General features: G+C 50.7%; 1 protein-coding gene across 6 annotated transcripts in view; it reads left to right on the forward strand.

The window, feature by feature from the left end:
• Positions 1-7,830, forward strand: part of P2RX3 (purinergic receptor P2X 3) — a 36,093-nt gene extending 28,263 nt beyond the window's left edge. For 3 of the 6 annotated variants that reach the window (XM_063784008.1, XM_001136930.6, XM_063784009.1), the window contains 4 exons: positions 3,782-3,875; positions 4,145-4,210; positions 5,133-5,210; positions 5,656-7,830. In XM_063784008.1, coding sequence (XP_063640078.1) covers positions 3,782-3,875; positions 4,145-4,210; positions 5,133-5,210; positions 5,656-5,769 — 352 coding nt within the window. In that variant the 3' untranslated portion in view covers positions 5,770-7,830. Of the gene's footprint in view, positions 1-3,781; positions 3,876-4,144; positions 4,211-4,342; positions 4,615-5,132; positions 5,211-5,655 lie in introns of those variants that run through there. The other 3 variants (XR_010147545.1, XR_010147546.1, XM_016920882.4) reach the window with 2 other exon arrangements.
• The last annotated feature ends 2,566 nt before the right edge of the window (positions 7,831-10,396 follow it).

A 10,396-nucleotide genomic window follows, 5' to 3' on the forward strand; every position in this document is an offset into this window, starting at 1 on the left:
GGCCTTAAATTCTCCAGTGATGTGAGACAGAACACAGTATTTAGAAGGCTTTGAGATCTTGCACAAGGGCTGCGTTATCCTTAACAGCCTCCGAGAGCTCAGAGGCAGGATGGTTCAAGGGGTATGAGCATGAACTTTGGAGGCATCGGTATGGATTAGAATCCCAGCTCTGGCAAGTTATCTTCTCACCTGTCTCCTCATCTGTACAATGACTCAACAACAGTATAGTCTTCATGAGATTAGTGGAGACGCTTATATTAAGGAACTTCCTATATGGTTGGTGCTCTATAAACAGTGGGCGTGGAGACAGTGATGGTCTATAAGGACCTCCTGGAGTCTTCTGCCCATTCCAGATACTTCTTTTGCAGACTTCTTTAAAATATCCCGAGAGTCCTCCTTGGAGAATTATGTTCTTAGACCCTGTCATCTTTATAGAAATGATGTCCTCTCTTGTGTCCATCCTATTATCCTCCTTTTGCTGCACCTTGAATTCATTCTGTTTTGCCTTGGTTATGAGGCTGTCTTCCTCCACCACCTAGACTTGAACTTAGCATCATTTTAAAGCTGGTTTAGCCCCTCCCCTCTTTCCTTGACCTCCAAGCCCTCTTCCGGATAAGTGGTTGCACTTCTTTCTGCTGCCTTCCAAGGGCCACTCTCATTCTTACTCTGGGTCTTACTCTTTCTTGGGATCCCCTTGCCTCCCCTGCCCCTCCCTCAGCTGCACAGTCCACAAGGAAACACCTTCCCAGGTCAGGCTCCCCTGGAAACCTTTTTTTCACTGAGTCGTTCTCAGCCTTACTCGAGCAACAGGTACATCACTCAGGCACACCAGCTCTGCTCGTGCCCACGCATAGGCAGAGAGAGAAAATGTGTCACCCATTCTCCTGTGCTCCCTCCTGACCCAGATAAAGCTCTCTAGGACTGAGCTTGCTCCTCTGTAAAGTGGGAGTGGTCAGGGTAGGTAACCTGAGGGGAAACAGTGGGTGGTCTCACAGGGGTGACTGAATAAAGAGACTATACACAAAGGTGCATTCCAGGTAAAGGGAAGGGAACTAACCAGGCCAGTGAAGGGCCTCTGTGCTGGCAGTGAGGCCAAGCTGCTACCGCCTAGGCTGGCGGGAGTGAGGGGAGGAGCAATTCCCAGAACCTGAACAAAAGCTGAGGCTGCCCAGCCACCTCAATGCCCTGGCCTCTCTTTTTCCCTGCCCTCTGATCTCCTGTCAGCGCCTTCCATTGGCTGAACCCACCTGGAAACGGAGGCCAAAGCGGTCTTTGCAGATCAGGCTCTCAGGGCCCAGAGCTGGGCACAGAAGGGACAGAGAATGGCTGTGGAGGAGCAGACAGAATCTCTAACACAAGAATCTCAATGGTGTTCGCGTTTACCCTGTCTCACCAACAGACCTTCTAGCAGGGCATGAGCACACCTGTGCTTATAGACATGGAAATGGACACCCTGAAGGCTAAGGAACACCAGAGGCCACATTAACAAGTGGTGGAGCCAGGATTTAGATTCATTTCTGCCTAATTCCAGAATGCCCCACTGCCAGATGGCAGCCAGAGCAGATAGTGGCAGACGTTCTCCTTCCCCATCACAAGTTATCTTCCTCCTATGCCTGTAATCCCTCAATGACTGATTCGCTGGGGCTGAGCATTTCCTTCTCTCTGTTGTACAGGTTCAAATGCAAATATCCCTGTCAGGAGCATCACGTCAATCACTGAACACTTTCAGGGAATCAGTTTCTCAGGCCCCTGGTGGGAGAGGCCTGGGAATCTGTGGGGACTGGAGACACTGAGAGGGAACAATGTGGACCCCACACGGCTAAGGAGTTTTCTGGGCCCTTTCGCTCCTGTGATTTCACTTAATCCTCACCACTTTCCAAAGTTACTGGCATCAGGAACCCATTTTACAGCTGTAGGACAGTAGCCCAAAGAGATGACACTTTCCTAATGTTAGAGTTTGGCCCGTGATGAGCAGAGCCACACAGCAGGAAGTGCACTGGCTTTAGAAGCTGAAAGACTGATGCGATTTGAATCCCAAATCCAGCACTTCACTAACTGCGAAACCACAGGCAAATCTCCTCCCCACCATAGGCATCTGCAAAATGGGGGTCTGAACACTCACGTCTCTGTGTTGAACACTAACCCCTGTTTGTGGTGAGAATGAAATGGGATCATTTTCCTGAGTCCCCAGCATGGTTCATGGCACCCAGAAGCCAAGGCAGAGAAGGTGCAGGGGTCAAAGTCTTGGACTTGGGCAAATCTAGTGCTGAGCTCACCAGCTGGTGAACTCAGCACCAGCTCTGGGTAACCCCAGACAAGTCTCCTTACCCTCTCAGAACCTCATTTGAAAAACAGAGCAATCACATGCCTATCTATAATTGTCCGCTTTCCGTTGCTTCTACAAAATACCTGAATCTGGGTAATTGACAAAGAAAAGGAATTTATTTCTTCATGTATAGAGGCTGAGAAGTCCAAGGCTGTGGAGCCAGACGCATGTGGTGAGTCTTCCTACTGGTGGGGACTGCAGTCTCGGGCGCAGGGTGTCACATGGAGAGGGGGCTGAGTGTGCTAACGTGCTAGCTCAGATCTCTCTTCCTCTTCTTACAAACCCACCAGTTCCCCTCCCATGATAGCCCATTAATCCATTAATCCATGAATGGATTAATCCATCCATGAGGGCAGAGCCCGCAGGGTCCAATCGCCTCTTAAAGGCCCTACCTGTCAATACTGCCACATTGGGGATGAAGTTTTGACATGAGTTTTGGATGAGGACATTCAAACCATAGCACTATCCCAAAGGTTTGTTGCAAGGGTGAAATGAGATGAATAGTCTGAAAGCACCTTTCAAAACTGCTCTATAAATGTAAACAACAACAATGGGTTTCCTGAGTGCTTAATGTATTCCAGGCACTGTCTACACCCCTGACGTGTGTGGTTTCACTCAATGCTCATGGCAGCCTTATGAAGCAGGACTTTTGTATAGTATTCCCACCCACAAATGAGGAAATTGAGTCTCAGAGATGTTAAGTAACTGGCCCAACATTGCACAGTCAGTAAGCGGCAGAGCCAGGCTTTGAGCCCAAATAAGCAGAGTGAGCTGGGCTCTGGGAGACCCAGACAAATGGAACTGAAGAAGCTTGGAGTCTAGCAGTGGCTCAAACTTTCTAGCACATCAGAATCACTGATGGAAATTATTTAAAAGGCGAGTTCTGGCCGGACGCGGTGGCTCATCCCTATAATCCCAGCACTTTTGGAGGCCGAGGCGGGTGGATCACTTGAGGTCAGGAGTTCGAGACCAGACTGGCCAACACGGTGAAACCCTGTCTCTACTAAAAATACAAAAATTAGCCAGGGATGGTGGCGCGTGCCTGTAATCCCAGCTACTCGGGAAGCTGAGGCAGGAGAATCACTTGAACCCAGAAGGCAGAGGTTTCAGTGAGCCAAGATCGCACCACTGCACTGCAATGTGGGCGACAGAATGAGACTCTGTCTCAAAAATATAAAAATAAATAAAAGGCAAGTTCTTGGGCTGCACCCACAGAGATACTGATTCTGTGGGTTCAGGGTGGAGCTCAGAAATCTGCTTTTATAACAAGCCCCCAAGATGATGCTTGTGTGAGGGGTCAGCTAACCACACGGGGAGGAGCGTGGCAGGTGTCTCAGCAAACCGTAAGTAAGGGTTGCTCAGTGAGCCAAGACACAGGGCTCTGGAGGACCCAGAAGGTTCAGGCAGGAGAGACAGGATCCCACAGAGGGACCCATCTCTGCCTCTGACCTCCAGGTTTGCCAAGTACTACAAAATGGAGAATGGCAGTGAGTACCGCACCCTCCTGAAGGCTTTTGGCATCCGCTTCGACGTGCTGGTATACGGGAATGTGAGTCCCTGGGCCAGGCAGATGGGGTGGACAGGGGAGGCAGCCCAGACCACCTCTCGGGTTCTGAAAAAGCTCCTCTGGGGGGCAGGGGTCTGCTGCTGGCCAGCTTTGACACCCTCGGTGGGTCACTCTCCCATCAATTCACCTGTGCCGTGAAGGGGAGGGACCTGCTGATCCACCAAGAACCCTTCTGGCGCCACGTGCAGCCTCGGGCCTCACCCCCATCCCATGGGCCCTCTGCCCACTTGCCTTGGTCTTTGTGCACACAGGCTGGCAAGTTCAACATCATCCCCACCATCATCAGCTCTGTGGCGGCCTTTACTTCTGTGGGAGTGGTGAGTTCAGCCCCTCCACGCTCTGACGGGCCAGTCAGAGTGGGGCCCGGACTGGTACCAGCAGGCAGGGGAGTGACGGGGGCAGAACTCTGCCTCTGCCTGGAATGTAAAACCCCTACCCCCACTTGCTAGGTGCTTCAGTCTCCTTGGCCACCACCCTGCTGCGTCAGCCCTGGCTGGAACGTCTCCAGTCATGGAGAGCTCATTACCTCCGGAAGCAGCCTTCCCGTTTTCAGGAGACTCCACCTGTTACAGAGTTCTGTTTCTCACCGTATAGCTGGGGGAGGAGGCTCTGGGTTTCTGCAGACCTGAGATGCCTTAATGAGGAACAGAGCCCACGTGGCATGGTGGGCACATAGCCTGCCTTCAGGGACTTCTACCCTTCCACCCCACGCAGTCCTCTCTCTGTGCAGCTGTGGTCTGGGTCACCCCTAGGAGCTGGGAAGGCAGCCCTGAAACATCCTGCAAAGTCCCTGGGCATTTTTCTAAGAGGGAACATCATTCAGTCCTCCCTGGAGGACTGGTCCCCACCCTGGCCTGCAGTCTGCTAACATGCTAGCTCGGATCTCTCTTCCTCTTCTTATAAAGCCACCAGCTCCCCTCCCATGATAGCCCATTAATCCATTAATCCATGCATCCATGGACGGATTAATCCATCCATGAGGGCAGAGCCCGCAGGGTCCAATCACCTCTTAAAGGCCCCACTTGTCAATACTGCCACACTGGGGATTAAGTTTCAGCACGAGTTTGGATGAGGACATTCAAACCATAGCACTATCCCAAAAGTTTGTTGCAAGGGTGAAATGTCCTGCCCACTGTTTAGGCAGCTTGGGGATGCTGCCCGAGCCCAGCACTTCCTGCCACCCTGATCCCACCCACCCCAGGGCACCCCTCGGAGCCCGCCCTGCCTCTCCTCCTCCAGGGAACTGTTCTCTGTGACATCATCCTGCTCAACTTCCTCAAGGGGGCCGACCAGTACAAAGCCAAGAAGTTTGAGGAGGTGGGTTGGGGAAGGGGCACCCTTGGATAAAAGGGAGAGGGGGCAGGGCAGGCAGGGGCAGGGACTCTCAGTGGCTCCCCTTCTGAGGCCTTCTGAAGGGGGGCTCACCAGGCCTCAATGAATATTTGGGGTCCAGACAAGGGAAGGCTTGGCCAAGACTGGGCTCTGCAGAGAATCTTGGGGGTTCTGTGGGTCATCTCTGTCATGGTCCCCACCCTGTCACCTCCCCTCTCCATTTCTGGGGCAGGACTAGGGGAGGCCATGGGATGAATGGGGTTTCTGTTTGCCCTCGGGGTACATGGGAGGGGCCTTGGGATCACACAGATGTCCTGGCTCCCCTCATGACTAGGTCATGGGCGCCCACTGCTGAGTCTGTCAAATGGGGTCACAAAAGAGGACATTGCCCATAGTCAGAACTTGACAACACCAGCTCTTTCGCCTGCAGGTGAATGAGACTACGCTGAAAATCGCGGCTTTGACCAACCCAGTGTACCCCAGCGACCAGACCACAGCAGAGAAGCAGTCCACCGATTCGGGGGCCTTCTCCATAGGCCACTAGGGCCTCTTTCCAGGGCCCCACACTCACAAAGGCTCCAGGCCTCCCCACAGAGGACCGTGCCTGAGCAAGGGGGCATGGGAGGGAAGAGGGGCTCTCATTTCTGCTGCTCACTCCATGAGCATAGCTGGGACCCAGGTGTCTGGGCCTCCGACTGCTCCAGCAGACAGGCAGTGCTCCCTGCTGAGACCCCAATCTCACCTTCACTCCTTGCCTGGCCCCATCTGCTTCCTAGGACCCCTGGGGCAGGAGCACCAGCCATCCCTTTCCCAAAGAGTAGAGATGATAATGTAGGACAGATGGCCACAAGGGCCTACCAAGTGCCAGGCACTTTCACACACGTTATCTCATTTAATCCTTAGAGTAATCCTATGAGGTAGATATTAGTTTCCCTTGTTTTGAAGATAAACCAAGGCTCAGAGAGACTGAGTCATTTGCCCCAGGCCAGATAGCCAGGATGTGAGAGAGCTGGGATTTGAACGTCCGTCTGACTAACTCCATCGCCCACACCCCCTGAGAGAAGAATGAACTCCCAGGGTCCATCAGCCCTGCTGCTTCAGCCGCCTCCACCCTGACCATGATTCGGTTAATAAAGAGTAAGCCCCATGCCTTTCCCAGCAACAAAGTTTGCATTTTAGGGAGACTGGTTAGACAGTGGTGAGGGACCCCATCTCTGACTTGGGTGCATCCCAAATTTAGAAGGAAACAGAAGGCATGGCTGTCAGTGAATTTTTCCTCATCACTCCCCACAGCTCTCTCCCCAAACCAGGGAAGGGGTCATTCTTGTACTTCTCTGGGACCCCACACCCACACACATCTGGGCCCCCTCACTCTGGGGATTTGATTCCCGGACCTGGGATCCTGTCGTAGGCTGGGACCCTGTTCCAGGAGTTCAGCAGTCCTCATTTACAACAACAGTGAAAAGGCTCCAGTAAGGCCTGGTGCCTTGTGAGCTGCTCAGCTGGGTTGGCCAGGCCTGTCCCCATAGGGTCTTAATAAGGTGCCCCGTTTTCTAAGGTTAGAAGCTAAAGGGGCCTTTTAAACCATCTTATCTAACCCTCTTGCTTACAGATGAGCAAACTGAGGCCAGAAAGGGAAAATGACTGGTTCAGTGCCACAGTTCGTGGCCAAAAAGGAACCCACATGTCCTGGCCCTTCAGGGAAGGAGGCAAGAACAGGAAGCTGGATCCATTGACCCAGACATCCTCTATCCCCTTTCTGTCCTCTCCTACAGTGAGAGGCCCAGAAATTGCCCCAGGGCAGGGCTCTGGGGCAGAACCAGGTTTTGTGAATCCTAAGCATATACAATTTGGGGGCATCTCTTTAGAAAGAATACAAAATTAGGTATTAGAAGGGGCTCATGCAAGTGAATGAGCCTAAAGAATGTTTCAATAGCTTCATGATAAATCTGCATCTGGCAGTCAGAGTGGGCATGATCATGAGGTCTTAGCTGCACCAGCTCAACTGTAGATGGAGGGCGGCCCCTCAACACAAGGCACAGGAAGTGGGGAAGGGACAGCTTCAGGAGTAGTTCAGGAGGCTCAAATGGTGGGTACTTGCAAAGGCCTTGCCCAATGACCCCCCCGCTCCAGGGGGAGAAGGGGTAAGACCCACCCCACATAAAGCTCAACACCCCTTCCCTCACTCTGCCCTAACCCACAGCCCCATGCCCAGGATGGTGGGGCATATCTCCCCAGGGTCAGCCTTGGGAATTGGGCAGTGCCTGGAGATCTGACCAGACTATGCTTCTCCAGCAGAGACATCAGTGAAGGCAGCACCACATTCTCCACCTGGGACTCCCCCAGGCATCCCTGGGGAATTCAGCTCTTGGGAGGCTGGGGTCACAGGGATTCTCTCTAATGGGGAGATGGAGGCAGTGGTGTCCTGAAGGGACCCTCCCCCCCAACCCCTCCCTTTTACCCAGATGGAGGTGGTCCTCCTGTAGGTGCCTCCGCCCCTCTGGAGCCGGCCAGCAAGTGTGTGTGAGCCTGAGGTTGTCCTCCGCATATCTGAACTAAGTTACCACTTCTGTGTGCTAGATGTAGGGTTAATATCAGTAGTGATAAAAACAGCTACCTTGTCTCTGTTGCATTATGGTTTACTCAGCACAATCACCAACATAATCACATGGACCCTCACACCAACGCTGGTGAGTCTGCTATGGTTTGTCATTAATCCTATTTGATAGAAAAAGAAATTTACAGTACATGGAAATGAGATCTGGAACCTATGCCCATTCCTAACACTACATTGCCTCTTTAATCATTCAGCATAAAAGCCAACATTGATTACTTACTATTGGCAGGGCTAAAGTTCGTTCTCCATCAGGGAGATAAGTAGAGGTTATACAAAGGGCTTGGCATTCAGCTGAAATCCCAATCCCCAGACCACGTGCACAGAACTTCCTTTATCGCCTGTCCTTCCCACCCCCACAGACAGACAACACTGTTCTTCCAGAAGCATAGCATCAAAAGTGGGCTTATTCTAAAGCATGACTCTCCAATAGGAAAAAAAGAAAAAGAATGGGCTTATTCATATAAAAAAGAAAAGCTGAGTATCACTGATCATTAGAGAAATGCAAATCAAAACTACGACAAGATACCATCTCACCAGTCAGAATGGCTATTACTAAAAAGTCAAAAAATAACAGATGCTGGTGAGGTTGTGGAGAAAGGGGAACACGTGCTCCCTTGGTGGGGGCGTAAATTAGTTCAGCCATTGTGGAAAGCAGCATGGCGATTCCTCAAAGAGCTAAGAACAGAACTACCATTGGACCCAGCAATCCCATTACTGGGTGTATCCCCAGAGGAACATAAATCATTGTACCATGAAGACACAGGCACGAGAATGTTTATTGCAGCATTATTCACAATAGCAAAGACATGGAATAAGCCTAAATGCCCATCAATGACAAATTAGAAAAAGAAAATGTGGTACATATACACTGTGGAATACGATGCAGTCATAAAAAGAACAAGATCATGTCTTTTTTGGGAACATGGGTGGAGCTAGAGACCATTATCCTTAGCAAACTAAAGCAGAAACAGAAAACCAAATACTTCATGTTTTCACTTATAAGTAGGAGCTAAAGGATGAGAACTCATGAACACAAAGAAAGGAACAACAGACACTGGGGTCTCCTTGAGAGTGAAGGGTAGGAGGAGGGGGAAGAGCAGAAAAATATTGGGTAGGCCAGGTGCGGTGGCTCACGCCTGTAATCCCAGCACTTTGAGAGGCCAGGGTGGGCGGATCACGAGGTCAGGAGATCGAGACCATCCTGGCTAACACGGTGAAACCCCATCTCTACTAAAAATACAAAAAATTAGCTGGGTGTGGTGGCGGGTGCCTGTAGTCTCAGCTACTCGGGAGGCTGAGGCAGGAGAATGGCGTGAACCAGGTAGGCGGAGCTTGCAGTGAGCCGAGATTGTGCGACTGCACTCCAGCCTGGGCGACAGAGTGAGACTCTGTCTCAAAAATAAATAAATAAATAAATAATTGGGTAGTAGGCTTAGTACCTGGGTGATGAAATAATCTGAACAACAAATAAACCGCCGTGACATGAGTTTACATGTGTTAACAAACCTGCACATGTACCCATGAACCTAAAATAAAAGTTAAAAAAAAAAAAAGAAGGGACTGTTGTAGTGTGTAGTGTGTGGATCTGTGTGGGGCCCTAATCCCAGGTAGCTCCCCTTCCATGCCCTTTGGGAGAAGGACCACTTGACATGCTGTGATTAGGAGCTGCCTGACCCAATTTCCATCCATGGCAGTTGGACAGACCCCTCTACTGAGGACAGGCCTTTTCATGTAGAGACAGTCCCTGGGGCCCAGGATGGATAAAGTCCCTGGCAATGCCAGCACCCATTCTCCTGCTGCCAGAGGCCTGCCCATGTTGAAGGGCCTCATCTCTCTGCTTTCTCCATCACCCACTTTCCCCAGGGCTCTCTGATCCTGTCCCCTCAACTTTAGCACCCTTAGAAACACAGCACATCTGGGAAAAGTTCTTTTCGCTCCTGAAACCACATCCCATCAGATGCTGGTACAGATATACACAAACACACAAACATAGTCCTGTATGCAGTTATGCTCAGACACACACTGAGACATATACCCACCCACATACATACCAGTCAAAGACACAGAGGAAGACACATATGCATACACAGAGAGATTTGGGAACATAAGGCTGCAAAGCTATGGAGACATATGCATTCACAGGTGTACGCAGACAGACATATCCATAAATACACAGAGATATATAAACATATGCATACTCAACATGCAAATTCATACTGACTCACAGATTTATGCACATTTACATATATAAATTCACACATATACAGGTATACACATGTACACAAACACTGACTCATGTACACACCAAGATATACACGCACACATGTACATGTGCACACACAGAAATACTTTTGTATTCTCCCTGGGCCCCATGTGGAAACACACTCCCAAGAAGTCTGTCTCTCCCCACCACCTCCACCCCCTACAATCCAGGGCTCTCTACCCTCTTGATACCCAGTCTCAGGTCTGAGTTTCGTACTTCATCACCTCTACATCCTTCCTGGAGCCCAGTACCTCATCTGTGACAAAGTTAATAGCAACAACAATAATCTCT

The sequence above is a fragment of the Pan troglodytes genome, chromosome 9 (assembly GCF_028858775.2).
Source record: "Pan troglodytes isolate AG18354 chromosome 9, NHGRI_mPanTro3-v2.0_pri, whole genome shotgun sequence".
Taxonomy (NCBI): domain Eukaryota; kingdom Metazoa; phylum Chordata; class Mammalia; order Primates; family Hominidae; genus Pan; species Pan troglodytes.